Genomic DNA, 23,508 nt, shown 5'->3' on the forward strand with positions numbered 1-23,508 from the left:
CTTTAATCCCTAGAAGCTGGAAACTCCATGCATAATATCCATATATCTCATTAGGACTAATGTCACTTCACATGTCAAGAACATGACAAGCAACAAAGGAGTTTAGAGATGCAATGCATAAGCCTTCAGGAGCGTAGCAGCAGGGTGCTTGCTGTCCACAATGTGTTCAGAGCTCTTCATTTTTCTCCCTCTTCCTCCATGATGCTTCCAGCAAGGCAGCTGTTTCACCCCCTGCCTTTGCCCTTCTCTCTCTCAGGGTATGCACACTTTGGTTCATCAGCAATAGCAAACCCAGCGACGTGTTGCAGATGTCAGCTGTGGTTCATCAGGGTGACCTCTCATTCCAGGAACTGCTCGCTTCACGTCGGGTGATCCTGTCGCGGGGGATGTATATCCTCAGAGCGCATCGCAGTCTAAGCGCTGAGCTGCACTTGAAGGGAGCTCCCTTTTTGGAAGGAGTGTGAAAACAGCAGGCAGGGCCTAAACCTTTGGGTTGGTCCTGCTCTGCTGCACAAGTTTATGAACATTTCTGTTTGCGTTTCTGCATTTAAGGGGTGCTTTTCTCCAAAGCAATGTTGAGGTATGTAAAAGTGCATTTGGCAACAATAAAGAGCTTCAGGCATAGACACATGACTACTTAAACACAGCTTATAAATAACCTTTTAAAGTAGCGACTGTCAATTGGTGGACAGTGAGAAGGGGGTGGTGTTAGCTGTGATTGACAGCTTCCTCCTGCCTGCCCCTGCCACCTTTCAAAGGGCTACACTGAATAATGAGGACCAGCTGCTGCTAACCAAGAGGAATTCGAAAGGACTTAAAAGCAGCTGGTCTCAGGACTTCAGAGAGGTTTGAGCAAGTGATGGGAGGAAGTAAGAGAGCTCTTACTCCACCTAATTATGGATGGGAGGATGAACTAGTTTTCTAGCCCCTCTGGGCTGCCCATGTGGTTGCCTCTGCCACGCTGCCTATAGAGACGAGTGTGAGTGGAGATGCGACGGTTGTGGCTGTTGTGATGCAAAGAAATGTAGTCGATGGGAGACTGAGAGAAAAATGGGTTGAAAAGAGACGAGTTTTGAGCTCCTTCTTGAATTCTAGGATTCGGTAGAAAGAGGGAGCTCATTGGGGCCAAAACCAAGAAGTGATGTATGTCTTTTTTTTTTTTCCACCAGCTGAACATCACTAGATTAAAGCAGACTTGCACTGCTGTGAACTGATTTTTAAAGATTGCATTTGTCTTTCTTGTCCTTGTAGTCTGTTGCTTAAAATGGAGCTGGTGTCCCAATGTCCTTCAAATAGCTATTAAACCATAAAAATATTTCTTGGGTCATATCAAGTTTAGACATTAATGTCCAGTATAATGCTTAATGCTGTTTGTTTTCAGTACATTGAATGAATTAGCATTCCATATGTAATAGGAAAGCATGATGTGAGATCTGCAGGCTTTCCCTGTGTTTGTGTGTATTTTTTCTAGATGATACGGTTTCCTCCCACAGTGCAGAAATGTCTCCAAAGACCTGGTGACTCTAAACTGACTTTGGTATCTGTAAGAAAATGAGTGTTACATTACTCTGCTCTCTGAATGGCTGCAGGGAGTTTACTGCAAAGTACCTAATGCTGTGAGTCATGTTGGATAAAGGTATCAGCTAAAGACTATTTTAGCCATCTATACAATGAAGAAAAATGTCTGCTAAATGAATAAATGTAAATATCTTTGGTGTTTGTAAAGTGCTCCTATAGGGCAGCTTGTCTGTCATCAGTGTGGTACAGTATGTGTGGACCGATGCAGGAAAACGACATATCCAGTTGGTAAATGTCACTCCCCTCCATATCTTTGTTCTGAACTGGCAGTTTTGTGCTTATTTGGTCAAGTTCCACCTGATGAAGTAGTCAGCCTTTGTGTTCAGCCATGACGCATCCTTTGTGCCTCTTTGCGTCACTACTGGTGAAGAAGAGAGAGGAACATGTGTTAACCCTGAGGCCACAACGTGAAATTCTTGTTTTGTGCAGAGAGTAGTTCGTCCAAAGTCCTACGTTACACGTGTTCAAATCCTTCCAGAAGCTGTCCTGTCCTGCATCAACTGGCCGCTGCCCCTCCCCCATCCCTCACCAGCCCTGTGAAACCATCGCATATGGGCTCAGCAATGGCCTGCAGACTGTGCGCGGCAGTTTGTGTCCGGCATCCATGCAAGTTGCTGGAAGGAGCCCAACCACGAATCGCTCGAGGTGTTATATTGTGGGAGGCAACTTGCCACTTGGAACTGCAGTCAAGTTGGGCTGCCATATTGCACCGTATTAGTGAGTGGGCAGCTGTAAGAATTAAGATGGCCGCTTGTTAGATTTTACTGTAGTCGGCCACCACAGAGGTCAACCACAGTGGTGAGGTTTTCTCAGTTTTTCCCCTCCATTCTACTGCAAGGGATGCGTTTTCATGCGACCACAGCGACAAGAGGCTACAGAGGACCAAACCATCTGATCGTGATTGTTCTCTCATCGAGTCCATTTGTGTTCACAGATGGGGGCTCAGCACAAGGAAGGTTCATTCTGAGTCTGTCTTTCTTTCACCCTCGCGCTGTCATTTTCTCTCCATCACCCTCTTCCATCTGCTCTGCTCCTCATTTTTGCTCTTTCTCATCCGTATCCCCCCTATCCTTTCCCGTTTTTCTACCTCCTCATTTTCTTTCCTTATTACCCCCCTTCTGTTTTCTGGTGGTCTTTTGTGCCCCCTCTGTCACTCCGGGTGGGTTCAGCACACAGTCAATTCCAGTCGCTTTGCTTATTTGCATGATAAACATGCTCAATGGAAAGCAGGTATATAAATCCAAAAGAACAAAACACAATGTGCCTTGAGGAGATATTATTCAGCTTTTGGATAACATACTCCTTCCCCCTCGCCCTCTCTCCATTCTGTTTGTCAGGGCGGCAGGGGCTCTGAAAGCTGATGCAAAGGTGCCTTATTGGCAGGTAACTGCGTTGGAACAGCCAAATCAATTAGAGATCATATATGATGGAGGCTGTAAACAAAGGAAAGGGGCCATTTGCAGGCCTCTTCTGTTTACAGGACAGCTGTGCTGTTTGTCTATTGTTGTTTACGTTTTGAGCATCCAGAAATGTATTCTGTCTCATAGAATATGTATATTTCATCATGTACGGATTTTTAGGACTCTTGGGATTTTCAAAGTATTTGTTTTTTGACTAACTAGTTTAAGAACTATTTTAATCATTCCATGCTCTTTGGTATACATTATCAAAAAGCATCAATATATCGAAGATAATAGAACTGTCCATCGTGAGGGGGGAAAAATATTGCAACAATTTTCAAATGTTCAATTCTGTACTATGTCAAAGGATGGTTTTTGACACTCTAGTTGTAGTGCAGAACTTAGTGATGTTGGAATTTCTTATCTATCACTTTTTTGCTCAGTACAATACCAATCTTTAAATGATTAAATAAACCAGTAGGATGAATGAAAATTAAAGTTTGAACAAATACAGAAGAAAATTCCCCGTGTGCTAGAATTGAAAATGAATTATAAAAAAGCAGTCAAATTTTGATGTGTTTTTCAAAATCCTAATTAAAACAGTATTTTATGTTCAGCTTTTACACATTGAATATAACAGGCTCTGTGCAACTTTGTCAGGATTTTACAGTTCATGCAAGAGATGAAAATATATAGATTTCTTCATTGGAACAGTATGACGGTATGTGCCTGTGTTATCCATCATGGGTCTTATGGCAAAAAAGTTTTAAGAAGATTCAAAGTTCTTAATAGGTATGGATTTCTGTAAAATTCCTGTACATGTCTGAAATTTTTAGAAATGTTGAAATGAAACTATAAATAACGATTTCCATGCAGGCTTTCTACAATTAAATCAATTGCAATAAACTGGTCTGCATGACTTTTGAAATCATGGATATTTAAATACCTTTTTTATACAGTATGTTATCAGAATTCAGTCCATATGTGTCACATTTGTTTTTAGCTGCTTTTCTCAAATTACAGAAAGTTACTTAAAATGACTTTGGAAAACTTATTTTTCCTTTTTATTATTCTGTCACCCATTTGCTCTTCTGAAAAACTTCTAAAGATCATCTTTAATTCTTTATTCTTTTTTGAATAAAAAACAGGTGAAACCAGCAGTGGTATGTTACCTGTAGTAAAAGAGCTGTTGTATTTACAATATGTATCCACAGTAAATGTATGTTTCAAAAGTTAGAGCAGATGAGGACACATCGATACAGGGGAAATGAACAGCAATGTAAAGATTCAATTTCTGGTTAGTGATCAAGTTCTAGTTTTCCTCCCACAGTTGTCTGCTTTCGGCTCACCGACTCTTTCTCTGCAGGTGGTCCCTGTGGCGGGCCCCCCCGAGGGAGGCACACGGGTAACAATCCGGGGCGTGAATCTGGGCCTCTCCTTCTCGGAGCTCGTTGGAAATGTGGAGGTGGCTGGGATCTCCTGCACCCCAATGGAGGATGGATACGTCATTGCTGAGCAGTGAGTCCACTGGTGCAGCATCCCCATAAACTCAGAGTGCTGTGTTTGCGTTTTGCTTGTACTGCAAGTGGATATTACACTGGTTCCCCTGGGACAGCTTGTGTCATCTTTACTCATATCGCAATAAAACCTGTAATGTGATTTAAGCTATTGTTTGTTTTTCCTCATACTCTAAGAAATCCATAAGCGTCAATCTCTTTCTCATTACATGTCTATAGAAAGAAGGCTCGATGTCACTGTAGCAAACTACAGTACCGTACCACAGAAAAAATGCGAAAGGCAGTTTTATGGCAGCAGGCAGCATAGTGGTTAGAGCTGCTCCATTAGGACTTAAAGGTTGTGAGTTGGAAGCCACCTCCTGCTGTTACCCTGAGTAAAGTACCTACCCTAAATTGCACTGGTAAAATTACCCAGTAGTACAAATGGGTAAATAATTATAAAACAGTTAGACATTGTAAGTCACCTTAGAGAAAAGTGTCAGCTAAATGAATAAACCCAAATTCCAATATTAGTAGTATACAGTACTTTGCCCCAGAGAACCTCCTCCATCTGTAAAAGGTGGGTAAATCCATGATGTGTTAAGTAGACTTTCTGTTTGACCTGTCATGTTTAGGTGCATGAAGACCCTCCTCCACTTACAGTCTGTTTAAAAAATGTTGTAAACAGTGAATCAGTTTCGGCAGCAAAAAGCACTTAAATGGTCATCAGTGTGTTGCTTCTGAAAAGGATTGCTTGTTGCTCAGGTAAATGATGCCTTGTTTAGCTGCAAGTTCTGTTCTTCCACAGGAAGTCTTGACCTTGTTCCATGTTGATTATGATGACAGTGATTGGTGACTGAGGAGGTGATCATCAGTGTTCATGATGAACTGCAGTACTCTGGGGCTCGAAATTCCATCCATCAATCCACTGGCAGTAACTCATTCAATCAGGCTGATGATGTCAGGCCACATTTGTTCAAACTTTCATTTAAAGTCACAAATTCATCTCTTGGTTGGATTCAATCCTACAGCCCTGCTCTAATTCTCCACAAAAAAAGTAATTCAGCATAGTACATAAAAGATATTCATTTAGCTGATGCTTTACTCCAAAGCAACTTACAATTATTTACCCAACTATACAGGTGGCTCATTTTAATGGAGCAAGTAGCTTGCTCAAGGGTACTATAGCTGGAGGTGGTATTGAAACCTTTGGGTCCAAAGGCAATAACTCTAATCACTTTGTCACCAGCTGTCCCCAATATGTTGGACCGCTGTCCCCCATTGCTGGAACATTGCCCTCGCCTAATGAGAGCGATTGCATTCCTGTATTTGATCATATATTCTGCACGTGTGTTCTGACAGGATTGTGTGTGAGATGGATGCCGCAGCCATGGAGAGCTTGCCCGGACCGGTCCAGTTGTGTGTTGGAGAGTGTAGACCAGAGCTTCGTGCCCGTTCTTCCCAGCTCTATTCCTTTGTGGTACAACCTGTTTTCTGAAATTCGCTTTCTTTACTTTAACTCTAGGGCTGAATATCAAGGCCACGCAAGCATTGACTCCTTATGACTGAGTTAGTAAATCCAGCAAATAGACACTTTGTAGTGCTTTCTAGGACCAGTTCTCTATTTTGACCTTGCTATTGCATTTTTCCAAAAAAGAAAACACAGGACTTCTGAAGATATTCTTTGTACAAAGTTGTACCTATGGGCTTCTTAGGTCTGTTCTGACAGTGTTTCAGTTATCTGGGGAATGTACCTTGTGTTTAAGGCACACGGGCTACAAGATTTCTAATGACAGCACTATAAAAATGTTTCAAAGGCCATTCCCCCATTCGTTCAGCAGCACAGTGCTGAGACGTTAAATCTTTACTGCTTGTGATCGCTTTTATTAGCACCACAATAATTCATTGCAACAGTGTGGACGAAGTTGTAATGTCATTAAGCTGTTAACTCCTTTAGGGCTAATATGATTGAGGGCTTGTTCTGTACCAACTACATGAATTTTTGAAAAAATTTTATGCTGAATATTAGATAAGGACATAGTAGTGATGTGGAGCAATTCAGGATTTGACAAATACACATGTCCAAATACCTCAAAGATCTGCTTGCACGTTTCCAGGTCCCATGGTTCTTCGTCGGCCACTTATTTCATTTCCGCTAGACTGCTGTCCTTTTTAAATGGGTACAGAGAAGCATAAAGAACAGCAGCCAGATCTGTTCTCACAACTGAACATGTGACTTTGTAGCCTGGGTGCCCCTGCACTGCTAGAAGCTCTCAACTTTGCCAGAGACAAGCTGGTAATCAGGCTCACAATCACAACGTAATTGGCCATTTCTTCGAAGCAAGGAGTTGCTGTGTTTTTCTAGAGGCAATTTAAACTTCTTCACAACTTTCCGAAGGCCTTGGTCTGCAAAGTTCACTGCAGTCACTACAAGTCGGCCATGTACCAAAGTCAACAGCTCATAATTTGACCAAGATGCAATCTAGATACATTTGCTATCTTATTGCCCAGAACAAAGATTAATTAGAGCTCCTCCTACAGATCCTCAAACATAAAATGTAGTCCGAATTTAATAAGAAACTAATTTAATGAAAGCTGCACTGAGTTTCTACGTTATAGATGTTTCTCAGTGTTCCAACTGCCATCTGTTGAGATGTTGATCCATCTGTCTCCTTCCTCGTTTCAAGTGTCAGATGTGGTTCTCCTGAACATCAGTTATTTAGAGAATCGTCTCTTGGGCGTCTAAAGATTCTGCAAAGCAGAAGGCGCACACCACCAGTGCAAATCTAAAACACACATATGAACACGTCCCTTTACAGCGTCACGCTTCCAACATTTGCTGAGACTTTTCAAACATCAAGAGGCAATCCCGAAGTCTTCTATAATGTTCTATCTGCAGATTGATGAGTAGTGTAATGAAAGTCTGTATATGTATCTGAATGGATATATGAGAATATAGAATTATTCTGGCTTTCCAGATGCCTTCAGTGCTTGGCTTATCGCCCACCCGAGGACCTGAGTCGGGAGGCACCAAGGTGACCATTGTTGGGGAGAACCTGGGAGCTGGGAGCAGTGTGGAAGTTCTGTTTGGTAACCAGACCTGCGAGTTCTACAGGTGAGCAGCTCACTGTTATCAATATGTAGTAATACAAAATGATAGACTGCAGTTTTATTAAACTTCTACACTTTAACCCATACATACAAACCCAACCCAAACCCATATATTTAACCTCAGCTGGATAGATTAAGTCAGTAATTTAATTTGAAGAGCCCACAAGAAGTGTCCCCTGGGACCTAAATCAGCTGGGTTTAATTCCTCATCCTCTGTGCCACTTTGTGCTTATACACACACACACACACACACACACACACACACACACATTATTGCCATGAGGAAGACAACCATTGCTATAGTGTAAAGTACTTCAAAATGCCAAAGGCAGAGGGAATACTAGTTTTCACAAAATAATTGGAGGAAACCCCTGTAGGTTTGTCCTCTACAAACAGCAGATTCACCTTCATGTCATGCTTAGTCCATGTCTGCAGAGAGCACGAAAATGAATGGGCTTCAGAACCATCATCCTACATGCACTTTAACAGGTTCTCACATCACGGAAAGCAATGTTTTTCCTTGGACTCATGTCTAACGCAGTGTTAGTGTTTGATCTTGTGCTGTGATGTGATATTTAACACAGGGCAATGAATGAAATGCAGAATGAGCAAGAGATGTAAGAGACTCTAACATCATAGGTTGGGATTGTCCTTTTTTTCCCCCCAAATGTGACTAATGGAGGTAACTTTCTAAATGATAATTTAGAAATTCTTATTGGGGACACCCCTAAGGAGACAAGCTAAACATTTTGACATAACCGAACATCTTGAAATGCATTCAGCGTAGTCTAGATTCACGATGTCAACAGTGCAGCACTGAATGGAGAACCTCATGAATCATGGGTTCCTTCTGCAGTTTATTTGTCCTCACTGATAAAAATAGAAGGGCTATGTTGCTGACTGGCTGTAACACCCGGCTAATGAGCCAGAAGGTGCCCTTGCTGCTCCTTGGGAAGGAGCCAGGGGAGTGGTCTGTTCCTCGGAGAACTGGCTCCCCTCCAACCCTCCTCCCACAAAGTTCTGTTTAAAGATGACCGCGATTCTATGAGGTTAATGAGATATTGGGTAATTGCAGCATTTAATTATACTGTTTAGACCGTGATTTCAGCAAGGGACACAGTGTGGGTTTCTGGGAAATGAAAAGAAAGCGATGGCGATGGGTCGAGCATGCTGTTGTGGGCATTTGTGCAGCATCCTACTTTCGTTCTCATCCTCCCCCACTCTGCAGGAGGACAGCAACAGAGATTGTGTGCTATTCTGCCCCCTCACTGACGGGTGTGGGCACAGCACCGATCCGCGTCAGTGTGGACCGAGCCTGGGCGCAGGGGAGCCTGACTTTTGAGTACATTGAGGACCCCACTGTGCAGCGTGTGGAGCCCGACTGGAGCATTGCCAGGTGAGGCCGCTTCCCATCGTGCTCATATTGAAGGAGAGGCAAGAGTGTCCCCTCTTCACCAACAAAACCGGTCAATGACTGGTTCAGGTAAAATGGAATTCGGTGATGTGATATGAGTACAGGAGTAAAACCATCTCATTTAATAGAGCAAAAAGTGATAGAGACAGATTCTCATAACCAGCAAAACTGGTCATAGACATACTTGTGTATGCAAAGCTTACAGCCTTCTGGACTGCCTTTGAAGCTGTGAATTAACCATTCCTGATGTTGTGAAACTGTGTTTTACTGACTTTCCCAGTTAACCCTTATTCCCTGGACAGGAATAGTTTAACTGTTGTTTTCCATTGTTTCCTGCTCTGCTTCTCGCAAATGACAAGCACACCTGCTGCATCAACTTGATGACATTGTCCACTTCAGTTTTAATATCAGGTGATCATTCAGGGGGGCGCGGTGGCGCAGTGGCGCAGTGGGTTGGACCGGGTCCTGCTCTCCGGTGGGTCTGGGGTTCGAGTCCCGCTTGGGGTGCCTTGAGACGGACTGGTGTCCTGTCCTGGGTGTGTCCCCTCCCCCTCCGGCCTTACGCCCTGTGTTGCCGGGTAGGCTCCGGTTCCCCGTGACCCTGTATGGGACAAGCAGTTCTGAAAATGTGTGTGTGTGAGTGTGATCATTCAGAAATTATCTTGAAATGTTTCATCACAACCATGTTCTCATAATGACATGAATGATAGGAATTTGCTAAGAGTCAGTGCCAATTTGACTGCAGCCACACTACAGTAAGCAGTAAGGAGATAGTGGTGTTGAAAGTCATGGAACTCTTGGGATAGGTGGCAGTTGGGCATACGGACTGGAATTACATTGTTTTGCCTACTCCAGAATGTGTCACAAAGAGTTTTTTGAAGGACAAATCCTTTGAAAAGTTTCTTGAACAGACAACTGCAATTCAGAAAGCTGCCCTTCAATAATGCCCAAGCCCCTATCCTCACCCTGTACTCTATTTCTCAGCGGACACACCCCACTGACCGTGATAGGGACTAACCTGGACGTGGTGCAGGAGCCACGGATGAGGGTCAAGTATGCTGGCCGTGAGTCTGTCAACGTGAGTACTGCAAGCTCTCCCTTCCCTTTGTGAAAGTCAGATAATCTTTCATATAGCAAAATTGGCAAATTTTTCTCTTTTTTGTTTTTAAATGACTGAACAAAATTACTTTGAGTGATTTGTTATTGCAGGGGGGTGTGGTGGCGCAGTGGGTTGGACCACAGTCCTGCTCTCCGGTGGGTCTGGGGTTCAAGTCCCGCTTGGGGTGCCTTGCAACAGACTGGCATCCCATCCTGGGTGTGTCCCCTCCCCCTCCAGCCTTACGCCCTGTGTTGTCGGGTGGGCTCCGGTTCCCCCGTGACCCTGTATGGGACAAGCGGTTCTGAAAATGTGTGTGTGTGTGTGTGTGTGTGTGTGTGTGTGTGTGTGTGTGTATTTGTTATTTTGTTAAATCATAAAAAAAAATAACAGGAGGAAAATCAATTCAGATTAAAAAATTTTAGAAAAAAACAATAGTTCTTGTTTTTTTTTTTCCTTCCAAAGAACAGTGATTTTCATACTGTCGCAGGATGTCTGCTTGACTTAGCAGCGCTGTCAGATACATTCAATTAGTTAAACTCTCGAGGCTACGACGAGTGTGAGGAACCAAATTCAAAACCAAACACACTGTTAGCTGGTCTGAAACACAGCCCCACTGGAGCCTCAGCAAAGAGAGTCTGCGCTTCTTCGCTCAGCCCAGAAAAAGCCCTGTGGTTCTGTGCCAGTGCAGGGTTACGATAACAAACACCATCGTTCTCCCTGCTGGAAGCCCAGCTCGCGACGAGTCATTGCCCCGCTCTGTCAACACTGTACTCATCACTAGGGCCTCTAAACTGCCTTCCCTTCCCTCCCCTCGATCGCTTCACCCCCCCCCCCCCCCCCCAGACTTTAATCACAAAAACCCGTGCAGGATCTAAGTCGCTTTCCTTTGTTAAACGCTTGCTGCTTATCACCATGCTGCAGTGAAAAACAATAATCTTAATCCCAGTAACAATGGGAAAGCTCATTTTGCTTTATCCCCCAGAAAACAGCAGGAGAAGAGCCATCCCCCACCTTGCATCGCAGACTCAAAGCATCTTTTTACGTGAATGCTGCATTGTGCATCGTACCCTCCGCGGTTCGGCTTTGGGGGCTGAGCGCTTGATGCAAAACGTGCTGTCGCTGTTACGTCAACAAGGCGTTCCCCAGGGGAGCACTTACAAATTCCCAACACGGTTACCAGATAAACCACGTTTTGTGCGTTGGTTATGTTTCAGTAACCCCCTTTCTGGGTTTTAATTGCTCATTTACAGGTCTATTAAAAGGAAACTGACATCATGGCAGTTCAAAAATGGGACCTGTGGCTGCAGTGCCGCCAAGTGCACAGACCTCCATCATTTTTGCCACACTTTTAGCGGTATAACAGTGTACAGCTGTAAGCTCTCTAAGTCGTTGTGAATAGAAGCATCTGCTAAAGGACTGAATAATGTCTTGTAATTTATGTAGTAGCATCGTGTTTGAACTCGTCTCTCAATCTGTCCATTCTCCTCCTACTGCGCTGGGCAGCAGGCCCAATACTAATGTGTGTTGGCTCCAGAGCTGCTAAGAACATAATTCAGTGTTCTAGCTTTGAAAGGTTTTTTTTTCTTTTAATATAAATTGCCAGTATTAAAAAAAAAAACATGGTGCTCAATTGCTAGCATATTGCATACCATGTTAGCCATAGGCTGCTGTAGAGTATGACATGCAGTGATTTGTGAATCTAACAACAATCACCTGTCTCTTTTAGAAAACATTCTGCCTCTCACTTGTGTTTTTTTTTTTTTCTTTTTTCTTTTTTTTTTTGCTTTTGTATTATTGGACACTTGAATAGGTACAAATACAGAAAGGGGCATGTTATCTTAATTAATCCAGTTCCATGAGTTACTACGCTCACCACCCAAAGGACTCCCTCCGCTCCAGTAAGCTCTGTATAAATGAATAAATAAAGAGGGGTTGACGCAAAAAGCCGCAGGCTGGGATGGCTGGTACCCTGGCCACGTGCCCCAGCCCTACGCTATTCAGTCCTGTCTTACAAACAGTCCCTTAATGAAGTCAGTCAGGTCTCCTGTCTCATTCATTCCTGTGCCAGAATTGAGCCTAAATACACATCTCTGGCTTTGACAGCAAAAAAGGTGATAGTCTCAGTAACTTCATAATGTAGCCAGCAGGTGGCATATTGGCTTATGTAAATGTATTGTGACCTCCAAGTAGCTTCTTCAAGTCTCTGTAGCCCTGCTCTAGCATCATGACATATATTACTTGAATGCTTCTGTGAAGTACACAGCAGTAAAAACCAAGCAAGTTTTAACCACTAAAAATGCTTCAAACTGAAAAATAAAAGCTTCTGTTAAGCAGTTACATAATGTGATGTCAAAGGCTTACTTGTTCACGTAGCTCAGTTTGGCAGTTGGTCTCTGCATAACAGCTGTTAAATGGCGAGTTGTCCTGCAGGCCCTCGCTACTGAAGAGCTCAGCATCACTGCAGACGATGCTCAGTGCCGATGGGAAAACAGCCCTCATCCCTACATCATTCCCCTAGAGATCCAGGCAAAGAAGTAGATAATAGGCTCATCTGCGCATGGAAAAATGAGAGGTCACTTTAAGAAGACGATATTGCAGAGAATCGAAGGAGCAAAATAAATGTTTGTCTCTAAAAAGGAATTGTTGTGTTTCCCTCTTGAGTCATCCCAATTAAAGCCAATGATGGATTATACTTAATGTTCACAATGCAGCTCTTTTTTTTCCATGTGGTTTTGTGCTGTGAATAAATCATGAAGTAGCTCAGATCATGTAGTTATCCTGCTAAATCTTGAGTCCCCCCTCCCCCCGCCCACTGAGGCAGCAGGCAGTGTAGTGGTTGGGCTACTATCTTTAGGTTTGGAGGACTTAGGTTTAAATCCTACTTTCTGCTGTTGTACCCTTGAGCAAGGTACTTACCTTAAAATTGCTTAGGGTGAAAATTACCCAGTCATTATCAGTAACTTTAAAGAAAAGCTACAGATAATCATACTGTGTATCTAATGTGACCAAAATTCAAGGCTTGGGTTTACCATTGTGCTCTTTTGGAAGGTTGTGGTTCTCCTTTAACTACCGTTGAGTGTTCCCAGAAAGCAGGACATTTGACTGAATCCACAGTCATTGGGGGTCAGGGTGCTAAGGAGTTACTGGTGACCGGTGGTTGCAGGATCATGGTCACCGAACCCCTGTTCTGTTCGGCTTGATAGGGCTGCGTTGCAGGCCGTGGCAGCCAGCGCACAGAGGAACAAGAGTCCTCCGAAGCTTTGAAGTTATTTGAAGTTATTTTCGTTCTAATTCCATTCGTCCTCACAGACCCCAAGAGGCACGAATGCGACAGAGCCAACCACCTAATCTGCTCATTGTCCGCACGGGTCCCCCTGGATCACCAGCAGGAAAAAATAAGCTCCTATTCACAAATACTGTCATTTGAAAAGCAGGTCATTTCTGTTGACGTGCCTCGCCTCCGTTCACATCAGGGACAGAGTAGCTCCGCTTTTGTTACTTACGTGATTGTTTTTCATTCTCTGTCTATTGGGTCTCCGTCCGCAAATGAGGGAAGGGAGCACATTCGAGTTATGTCATTCTTGGTCTTTTTGATATTCAGACATTTTGAGTAGAAAAACCACAGTTGTCAACTCTAAGAAAGACAGCGCACAATTTTTTTCTTTGAACTTTTCTTTGGATGGTGAAAATTAGCTCATTTCTGGACCATTGTTTGAAATGAAGGGTTTTACAATTTGGATTACTAATTCCATTGCAGGCCACTGGCCACAGTTACATACTTAAAATCTGGTCTATAATTCATATGCCTTCCTGTCTTTCTTCCACCATTCCTTACCATATCCAGGTGTGCAAGGTACTCAACACAACAACCATCAGCTGCTTTGCTCCACCCCTGACAGCTGAATACCCTCCTGGCCCAGATGTGGTGAAGCACGTGGATGAGTTTGGCTTCATCTTCAACAACGTACAAGCACTGCTGGTCTACAATAGCACAAGCTTTGTCTACTACCCAAACCCATACTTTGAGCCTCTAAGTTCTTCTGGGGTGCTGGAGCAGAAGCCTGGAGCCCCTATCATCCTCAAGGTGGGGGTACTTCCGAAACACTCCCCGCAGTCCTGCTTCTGCTGTTTTGACATTACCACCGATGGAATCATGTTATGGCAGCTGTGTAAGGGAAGAATAAAGATATCCTTTTACTGCTGGGAATCTTTGAAGAGCAGACTGCTGTTAGAGCACACAGGAATACTTATGTTGTTATGCCTTGGGAGTCAAATTTTTTAATGAAAGCTCCACTGCAATCATTCCCTTATAATAGCCACAGGGTCTGCAGGTTGTCATTGGGTCGCAGAACTCAATTGATTAAATAAAGGTACTTTGTGGAGAAAAAGTAGCATTACCAGACTTTTGCAAGCAGAGTTAGCTGCTGATGACAACAAGTGATTCATAACTGCAAAAGCCAAGTTATTTTCTACTCAAACAATGATTTAAAATAACCATCTGAGGACTGGGACATAGGATAAACACTCCATCCTGCTACCCTTAGATGGGGTAATTTGACTTCCAAAGAGAGAACTTAAAATCAGCCAGTGACAGAAAATGATAAAATCGTAGGCATTATGAATGGATTCCATGTCTGCAAGGAAATCGAGTAGTAGATTCCTTGTGTTGAATAGTGGCTAAATTGTGTGTGTTGTTGAGTTTGTGGATGTGGGTTGATCATAAGTCTGGGTCTACCCCTTACCCTCCACAACAGGGTAGGAACCTGGTGCCCCCAGCGTCAGGAGGGGCCAGACTGAACTACACAGTGCTGATCGGAGAAACACCCTGCTCTCTTACTGTTTCTGAAACCCAGCTGTTGTGCGAACCGCCCAACCTCACTGGCCAGCACAAAGTCCTGGTGGGTCAACCTCTCTGCTCCTGTATGGTTTTTGGACGTGCCTTTGCAGCTCTATATGTTATCTATAAGAGGTCTCCAGTTTTGTGTTTGTGTGGGTGTCTCTGTAAAGGTTTCAAATCTTAAATACCTAATGATCCCTAAAAAACAGACGATTTGCCTCCTTTTTTAATGTTAGTGGTAAGTTTCCCTCATTTAGCTCAATATCTTGTGTTGTTTTCGGCATGGAGTTTAATTCAGCATCAATAGGAAATCCACGCAAGCAAATATGCAAATGTGATGTTATCAACAGAAGGTGGATTGTAATGAAGACAGATCTTTCCCATACCGTCACATATTGGTCATTTCCTCTATATGCTTCATCAAATTAAATCAGCCCAGATTTCATACCTTGTAGAAATTTTGCCACTGAAGCATATTTTCTAATGATGTTCGTTGTGCTTGCCTCTGCATGTATGTCCAGGTCCAGGTGGGTGGTCTGCACGTGTCCCCTGGCGCAGTGCACATCTTATCGGACAGCCTGCTCACCCTGCCAGCCATCGTGAGCATTGCGGCTGGTGGCGGCCTGCTGCTAGTCATCGTTGTCCTCGTGCTCATCGCTTACAAGCGCAAGTCACGCGAGAATGACCTCACTCTCAAACGCCTGCAGATGCAGATGGACAACCTGGAGTCCCGTGTGGCCCTGGAGTGCAAGGAAGGTCAGTGACGCTTGGACCATTTACAGCTAGAGTAAATTAATGCGCTAGAAATCTTTACACAAAGTTTGAAGGCATGCAAGTGAGGTGGTATTAATATGAACTTTCTGCCACTGCTTGAAATATTTCTTTTTCTTTTGCACTTTAACTTTCAGATGAAAAAATGTTTTGCTTGTCAAAGGTTTTTTGAAATGCAATCTAATCCCCAGCTAGCTGAAACTACTGGTCGATTTTGATAAGTCCAGTGTGAAAACTGAGGAGAGGCAATAATAAAATCATGGTGGAATAATAAAAAGAAGAAATCATATAAAGAATAGTAAGCTGGCTTTTTCAAACCAACTTAACTACCCACTTTCAGTCATTATAACAGCCTTATGAAATATTGATGCCTTTGTATGATGCAATTTTAGAGCAATTCACAGAATGGCAAATTGGTACTTCTAGTGGCTTGTGAAGTTTTTTTTTATATATATAAACCAATCATTTTGAAATGTACTTTGAAATTATTTACATAGAATTTACTTACAGATATTATGAAGTTTTTATATGGTGATGTACAATCATACAGTTTAATTGGGTAAAACAGAAAACCTGTCTGTAACAGTAATTTACTTCGTTTTCAGGTTACTTTGTTTTTGCTGTTTTAGCCCACAAACCCCTTAGGATAGTAGGGAACTCAAATATAATAACCTATTTGTTTAGATAGAGTAAGTTCTGCCTAATTATTACATGTTCTTGTGCACAAGGATGGGAGATGGTGGTTTTATGAGTGCGAGGTTTGAAAGAGAGTGGTCTTCATTTAACCCAAACAAATCCCAGCAAAAGTACTCCAGCCTTCACTCCCACATATGTGCGTGCATACACACACACACACACACACACACACACACACACACATACATACACGCACACAGAGAGAGAGCTATGAGCCTCCTAACTTCAGCAGCGTTTCAGTGAATTAATACAGGCAGGGCAGGACCTTCAGATAGGGAATAAATGAGATCAGAGGCTGGGAGATCAGATGGTATCTATCAGTGGTCTCCTCTTCTAGTCTATCCATGGCACTTCGACACTGCCACCCAGGCCCGAGATCCTGGTCTTGGTTTCCATGGCAACTTCCCCTGTTAAGATGAGGGCATTCATCTTGGAGGCATCTACCAAGACATAGTGGGACTGGTGTTGCCATGAGAATTGTGACTGGGCCCAGAGTATAGTGTCAGTACCTACTCTCACCTGGCTGTGATCATGTACACAGTGACTGCTTTAACAAAAGAGGATGCCTGTAAACGTGTGTCTGAATGTGAAGAGAGAGAGGAAAAGATAAAACAAAAAAAATCTGTAAAATGCAAAGTTTTAATGAAAAATTTGTGAAACTCCATTCACACTGCTGGTTTTGCAGCTTTAACCTCCTTGGTACCATCTTGACCATAACCTTCTAATATTTTGCTTCTCCTCAGCCTTTGCTGAACTACAGACAGACATCAATGAACTGACCAGTGACCTGGACCGTGCTGGCATCCCCTACCTAGATTACCGTACCTATGCCATGCGAGTCCTCTTCCCAGGCATTGAGGACCACCCGGTGCTGAGGGAGCTTGAGGTGAAACCCTCACATTTTTTTCTTTCACATCACCCTAAACATAATTCCCCTACCTGGTTTGTTCTGTCCTCATTTTACATAATCTTGCCTTACCCTACCACAGCCAGAGCAATGTATCTTACCAAACCATACATCACCCAGCCACGTCCCAGCCAACAACTTTTTAACCAACCATAAATCATCCAAGGGTATTCAAACTCACTACCCGTACCGCACACATCTTCCCCTGCCACACTGCAATCAGCCATATGCTGCCACAGTAAACCCAACCTCATCTCACCTAACCACATCCTAACACCATGGACAGACATGTAAGCATAAACTGTATTAAAATGGCCCTATTTGATACAGATACTGGGTTTCTGTTTGCTTTATATTTTCATGTTGACTCTTTGTCCAGAATTTTGTCAACCTCACATGTTGTGGAGATGTAGTTTGCTTGTAGAAGTGATTGGTACCTGGTTCTGATTTGCAGTTGAATACTGTGGAGAAGACAGGCGTACCCCGTTATCCGCCCTTAATCCATTCCTGAAAACGGTGAATAATGGGAAGGCTGATAGCAGGAGCCCATTTCCCATTATTCATTATGGGGAAAACTATAGTCACTTCCCAGAACATCCCAAAATACCCCAGCTATCTTTGACAAATGTCTCTAAAAATGATATACAACACTTGAAATAATAATTAATTAAAGTAATCATAATGATAAAGTGAAATGGTACACTATGCTATATTTATTTCAGTCGCCCAGAAATTTTGTAACAACCTGCCAGGACCGTGCTGTCAGAACACAAGCTTTGTTGCACCTTTGCATCGTTCGAAAACAGCACTCAGAGTACACACACACACACACACACACACACACACACACACACACACACACACACACACACACACACACACAGTGCTGCATTATGAGCGCTACCTCTCCAGTTGCCGTTGCTACGATGTGTTTTATAGCTTTTTTTTCATGAGTTTGAGTTAGAAAACATAAGGAAATGTGTTCTTAGAGGCTAATTTTTACATTTTTTCAGAGACAGTTTGGGAGAAAAAGGCGTTATAGCTGGAGGGATCAGGAAAAATAACAAAGAAGGGTACTAATTTTCAAAAGGCATTATAACTAAACCACTGATACCAGGAGGGCAAATATCAGGGTACTCCAGTACAGGCTTTTGTAGCAACTGCGTAAACTTGGTTCAGTGTCAGAAGAGGTGATCATGGCACTGTAAGCTAACCCTGTCTGTGCCTCATATATGGGTTTGCAGGTCTCAGGTAATGGACAACTGAATGTGGAGAAAGCCTTGAAGCTGTTTGCCCAGCTGGTGAACAACAAGGTCTTCCTGCTGACATTCATCCGTACTCTGGAGCTGCAGCGCTCCTTCTCCATGCGCGACCGTGGCAACGTCGCCTCCCTCGTCATGACTGCGCTGCAGGGCCGGCTGGAGTATGCCACTGATGTGCTCAAGCAGCTTCTCTCCGACCTCATTGAGAAAAACTTGGAGAGCAAGAACCATCCCAAGCTGCTGCTGCGTAGGTACGACTGTTGCTCACTGGGCCACCTAATAGAGGAGGAGAGGGGAGAGGCTCTAAGAACAATGATAGAAAGTATATCTGTCTTACTAGTGGGTCTCTGCACAGTACATATTAAGATGGGGCTTAAAGGATGTATGCACAGCAGACAGACTGCAAAAGACCAGAGCGAGGAAAAGATTTGTGTTTTAAGGAAGGCATTGAGAATTTGTGTAGAACCTGATCTAAGACACAGGCACAGCTACCCAGGATAAGGTATATGTACATACAGTTGAGTAAAGGTTTTTCAGCCGTTTCGAATTTCCTGGATTTCTACTTGAATGGTTATATTTAGATGTAACCTGATCTTCATCTAATTCGTAATAAATAAGGGCAGTTACTTAGTTACCAGGCACACATTTTACATTGTCATATCTTTACTGAACAAATTTATTTCCATGTGGGAAAAAAAAATACTAGGAAGGCGATCAGGAATAATGAATATTCTCATAAAGTTTTATGCAGCTACTCGTGTGATGAACATTGGTTCATATGGTGGAAAGTAACAAACTAACTGTACTTAAGAATCACACGTCTCCATCTAAGTCTCTCCTTCTGCTAATGTAATGAACCCATTGTATTTTCTATGTACGTCGCGTTGGAGAAAAGTGTCTGCTAAATGAATAAATGTAAATGTAAATGTGCCGGCACAGCCAGTTCTTACTTGCTTTGGAGCAGCAATATGGAGATGAGGAACAAGAATCCAAGGCAGAGTGCAGAATTTTGGAACAAATTTACAACCTCACTTGTGTTTCAGCTTGTAAAACAGTCAACAGTGAGTCAGTTTTCCTTTTGCCCTTGCTTTAGTCCCTGAGAAGGGTTTACCTTGGGCTGAGGAAGGGTGCAATGCTGAATATTTAACAAGAGGAACTAGTTACATCCCAAAGCTTGTTCGCTAATGGGAGGTAAGGGGAAAGCTGGAGGTCAATGGAACTCAGTTGTACTTATCTCTGATGGGCTGCTTTTGTTGAGGTTTGACAATGTGCCTCAAAGTAACACTATTGCTGAGTGCAACGGCATAAGTCATATATCAAAAGGTGCAGGAGGGAGGAGTGGGCTGTATATCATATGTATATGTTTTTGGGGAAGGTGTACAGACGGTCCCCAAGTTGCGATGGTCCGACTTATGATTTTTCGACTTTACGATGGTGCGATAGCAATATGCGATCAGTAGAAACTGTACTTCCAATTTTCAATTTAGATTTTTTCCTGGGCAAATGATATGAGGTACAATACTCTTTTGTGATGCTGGGCAGCGGCAGCAATCCGAATCTCTGTCTGCCATGTGGTCGCTAGTGTATACAACTGATAATATACGGTGTTCTGTGTTGCCAGCAATTTTTTGGATACCTCCCCCCCGTATCTACGTTGTCTTTCGTGTATCCATCATGTCCACAAAACTCTCATCTGTGTTACTGGTGAGAAGAATAAGAGGAAGACAGTTACTCTTGAGGAGATACTCAAGATAATTGCCCAGCATGAAGGCGCCAAAGCCATAATGGTCATCGCACATGAACTTGGACTTTTGCAATCAACAATCTTGACCATCTTAAAGGATAAGAAGCGATGATGTTCGGTAGGTTAGGTGTATTAAATGCATTTTTGACTTACAATATTTTCAAATTACGATGGATTTACCGGAACATAACCTCATCATAGGTCAGGGACCGTCTGTATAGGCATGTAGGCTGAAACTCCCAGTTTTGTTTCCACAGCAGACGTTGCATCACTAATAGGTTTATGCAATAGGAAAGAGACATGCATGTGGACCCAGACCACTTAGACTTTCTCACATTTATTTTACTATCACCTTTAAGTGAAAGGTCACATCAATGCTTTGCACCCTATTCTCTTGTCCTTAATGCTGCATATTCCACCAGAACCTGTGAAAAGCTGCTGAGAATCTTTCTCTTTTATCTGCCAGCACACTGGATGGAAAAAAAATCGACAGATCCAGAGGCTAAGGAAGTGAGCTGAAATAAATGAGCAGTAATTGTTTCCGTGTGTTTTCCCCAGCTGACCCGATCCCTGCTACTGCACTGAGGCAAAGACACTTTCTTTTGAGAGATGAGGGACATTTATTAATTAGCGGTGTTGTCACTTTTGTTAGGGGACATGCATGAGGGATGTTCGTGAATGCTGAAAATAGAGGAACTTGTCATTAGCAGATAGACTTTGCAGTTTATTTTTGGTTGAATAACAGCTGGCTATTCTACTTATTGAAAGAGCTGAACCATCTACGTGAAAATAAACCAGACAAATAATTTCAGGCTGGGCCATGTGTTAAGGAAGCTGTGGAAGGGAGCGCTGCAGTGGAAGGATATGAATTATTGCTCATGGTGCAGTCTCACACCTGGGGAAGTACTGAGAAACTCACTGCATCCATTTCTTTTACTTGTATTCAAGCACCATACATTTACATTTACAATTATTCATAAAGCAGATGCTTTTCGCCAAAGGGACATGTAACTGAGAGTAAACAAACATGCATTTCATGACTTTATAGATGAAGACACACAACTGTCAAAGCACAGCAAGTTTGTCCAATACTACTGCCTTTGTCACCACTTATTGCATAAGTAGCTGCCTCTAGAATTGATAGGAAATATAAAGGTTATAGTAACATGATTTAATGGAGGCTTCCAGAGCAGTTACATGATGTCACACCAGCTAAAAGCCAGTGCCTTGCAGCTGCTGGGATGTTGGGTTCAAGTCTAACTGAGGATGTGCAGAGGGTGCATTTTTTTATCTTGGTGTTTCCACCTCCCAACAATGAATGGAACTGGCAAACCACTTCTATTCCTCCCTTTCCATAAAAACCTCACAAGAGTCACAAAAAACAGCATTATGAGTCGAACTTGATGGCACTTCCATTAATCAATCCATCCATCCATGTGCAATAAGAGGTCAGGAGAGAAATGGGTCTGAAAGAGATGCAAACCTTCTTGAATGTTGAAATCCTTGCCCCCTATTGAAATGGGTTCAGCAGTTCTGAGAGAAAGAGGGGCTCAAGCCGCTAAATCAAAACAAAAACCACCAAGCGGCCAGAGGTGGAGAAGTGTAACAGTAGTACTCTTGCTTGGGTAGAGAGTCATCAGGTCTTGTAGGTCTTATACTGTAGACTGAGGCTTGAACTTGACACAGGCAGCTACGTAAGCCAAGTGAAAGAATAAAGGAGGGGCAATACACAAGAACGCTTTGGGATGTCAAACACAACCATGCTGCAGCATTCTTGATGAGCTGGACAGGCTTGATGGCAGGAAAACCAGACCAGACAGCTGTGCAGTGTATGTTATGAGATATATACAGATCCTGCAGATGTTATCCGAGATGAATCTGCAGCATCAGGTTATGGCTTCAGTGTGTTGAGAGAAGGAAGTACAGCCAAGGATGATGGACTGGTAGAACTGGATGTCCCATATATGATGAATTGAATATTCCACGGATGATTGCTCTCTGGCCAGAGATGATTCTGCGTTTGTCTGATAAAAACAGATTTTCTCAAATAGGTAGCATGTGCTGGAATTGGCTTCTTGTTGGATTTTGAGGAAACTATTTCAAAATACTGCGATAAGCGGTCCAGGGTATAGCCCTCCTAGTCTAGTGCTCGATAATTCCAGGAGAGGCTCAAGGACAAGTGGTTAATAAAAGCGAGTGCGTGAATTTCAAAATGGTTAGAATGCATGAATCCCTCTTTGGCTGTGTATTACAACAGGGGTGTGATCTGAATTTGTTCCATGTGATGTGCAGCTGAATTTAGAGGACACATAAATTTCAGTGTTTATAAAGTGAAAGAGCAAAAAAATGAAAAACTGTGGAAATAGTTTTGGAAATGCATCAAAATCAAAGAAAATTAAGGACATAGTCATACAAAACAGAAATGTGCTATATACATGGAGAACATTAACCGATTCTCTGTGTTCATAAACTTGAATCCTTACTGACCCCCTGGAGAGCTGAGAAAGGCTCAGATAAGAATTCTAGTATTGCTGAAAATTAAAAAAAAAAAAAAACTGAGATATTACAGTGCTTTATAACTTATCGGGATTTTTACTTGATTTATGGAAGTTTCTGGCGTGACCATGTAAACCAGGATGGTGAAGAGAAGAATGAGGTCTGAGGTGTGTTCACACCACATCCACATCTTGTGCTGTGACCCATGTGGCTTGTGTAGGGGCGAAGGAGGGCGGGGGAGGACTGTGACCAATCTATGGAATTCGTATGCATACACACACACATTTTCAGAACCGCTTGTCCCATATGGGGTCACGGGGAACCGGAGCCTACCCGGTAACACAGGGCGTAAGGCCGGAGGGGGAGGGGACACACCCAGGACGGGACGCCAGTCCATCGCAAGGCACCCCAAGCAGGACTCGAACCCCAGACCCACCGGAAAGCAGGACTGCGGTCCAACCCACTGCACCACCGCACCCCCCTATTGAATTCGTATGCAGTGGTTACTGAAATTTTTCATTTAAAAGCTTTTGTAATTCAGCACTGCTAGGTATTAGGTGCCCCAGACAAAGTCTTGCATATCCATACAAAGCCATGTTGTAATTTAAATTTCATTTTGGACAAAGTTTACAAAGATCTCTGTGTTTTGCCCATTTCAAGGGCTTAAATATGACGGCTTGAAGACTTCCAGCCTGCT

General features: G+C 43.0%; 1 protein-coding gene across 3 annotated transcripts in view; it reads left to right on the plus strand.

Annotated features, from left to right (window-relative positions):
* Positions 1 to 23,508, plus strand: part of LOC108918496 (plexin-A2-like) — a 135,289-nt gene that overhangs the window by 94,996 nt on the left and 16,785 nt on the right. For all 3 annotated transcript variants that reach the window (XM_018725808.2, XM_018725811.2, XM_018725810.2), the window contains exons 13-22: positions 4,345 to 4,496; positions 5,837 to 5,954; positions 7,453 to 7,589; positions 8,814 to 8,981; positions 9,984 to 10,077; positions 13,943 to 14,182; positions 14,853 to 14,996; positions 15,457 to 15,691; positions 17,146 to 17,288; positions 18,554 to 18,822. In XM_018725808.2, coding sequence (XP_018581324.2) covers positions 4,345 to 4,496; positions 5,837 to 5,954; positions 7,453 to 7,589; positions 8,814 to 8,981; positions 9,984 to 10,077; positions 13,943 to 14,182; positions 14,853 to 14,996; positions 15,457 to 15,691; positions 17,146 to 17,288; positions 18,554 to 18,822 — 1,700 coding nt within the window. The remainder of the gene's footprint in view (positions 1 to 4,344; positions 4,497 to 5,836; positions 5,955 to 7,452; positions 7,590 to 8,813; positions 8,982 to 9,983; positions 10,078 to 13,942; positions 14,183 to 14,852; positions 14,997 to 15,456; positions 15,692 to 17,145; positions 17,289 to 18,553; positions 18,823 to 23,508) is intronic.

The sequence above is a fragment of the Scleropages formosus genome, chromosome 22 (assembly GCF_900964775.1).
Source record: "Scleropages formosus chromosome 22, fSclFor1.1, whole genome shotgun sequence".
Classification (NCBI taxonomy): domain Eukaryota; kingdom Metazoa; phylum Chordata; class Actinopteri; order Osteoglossiformes; family Osteoglossidae; genus Scleropages; species Scleropages formosus.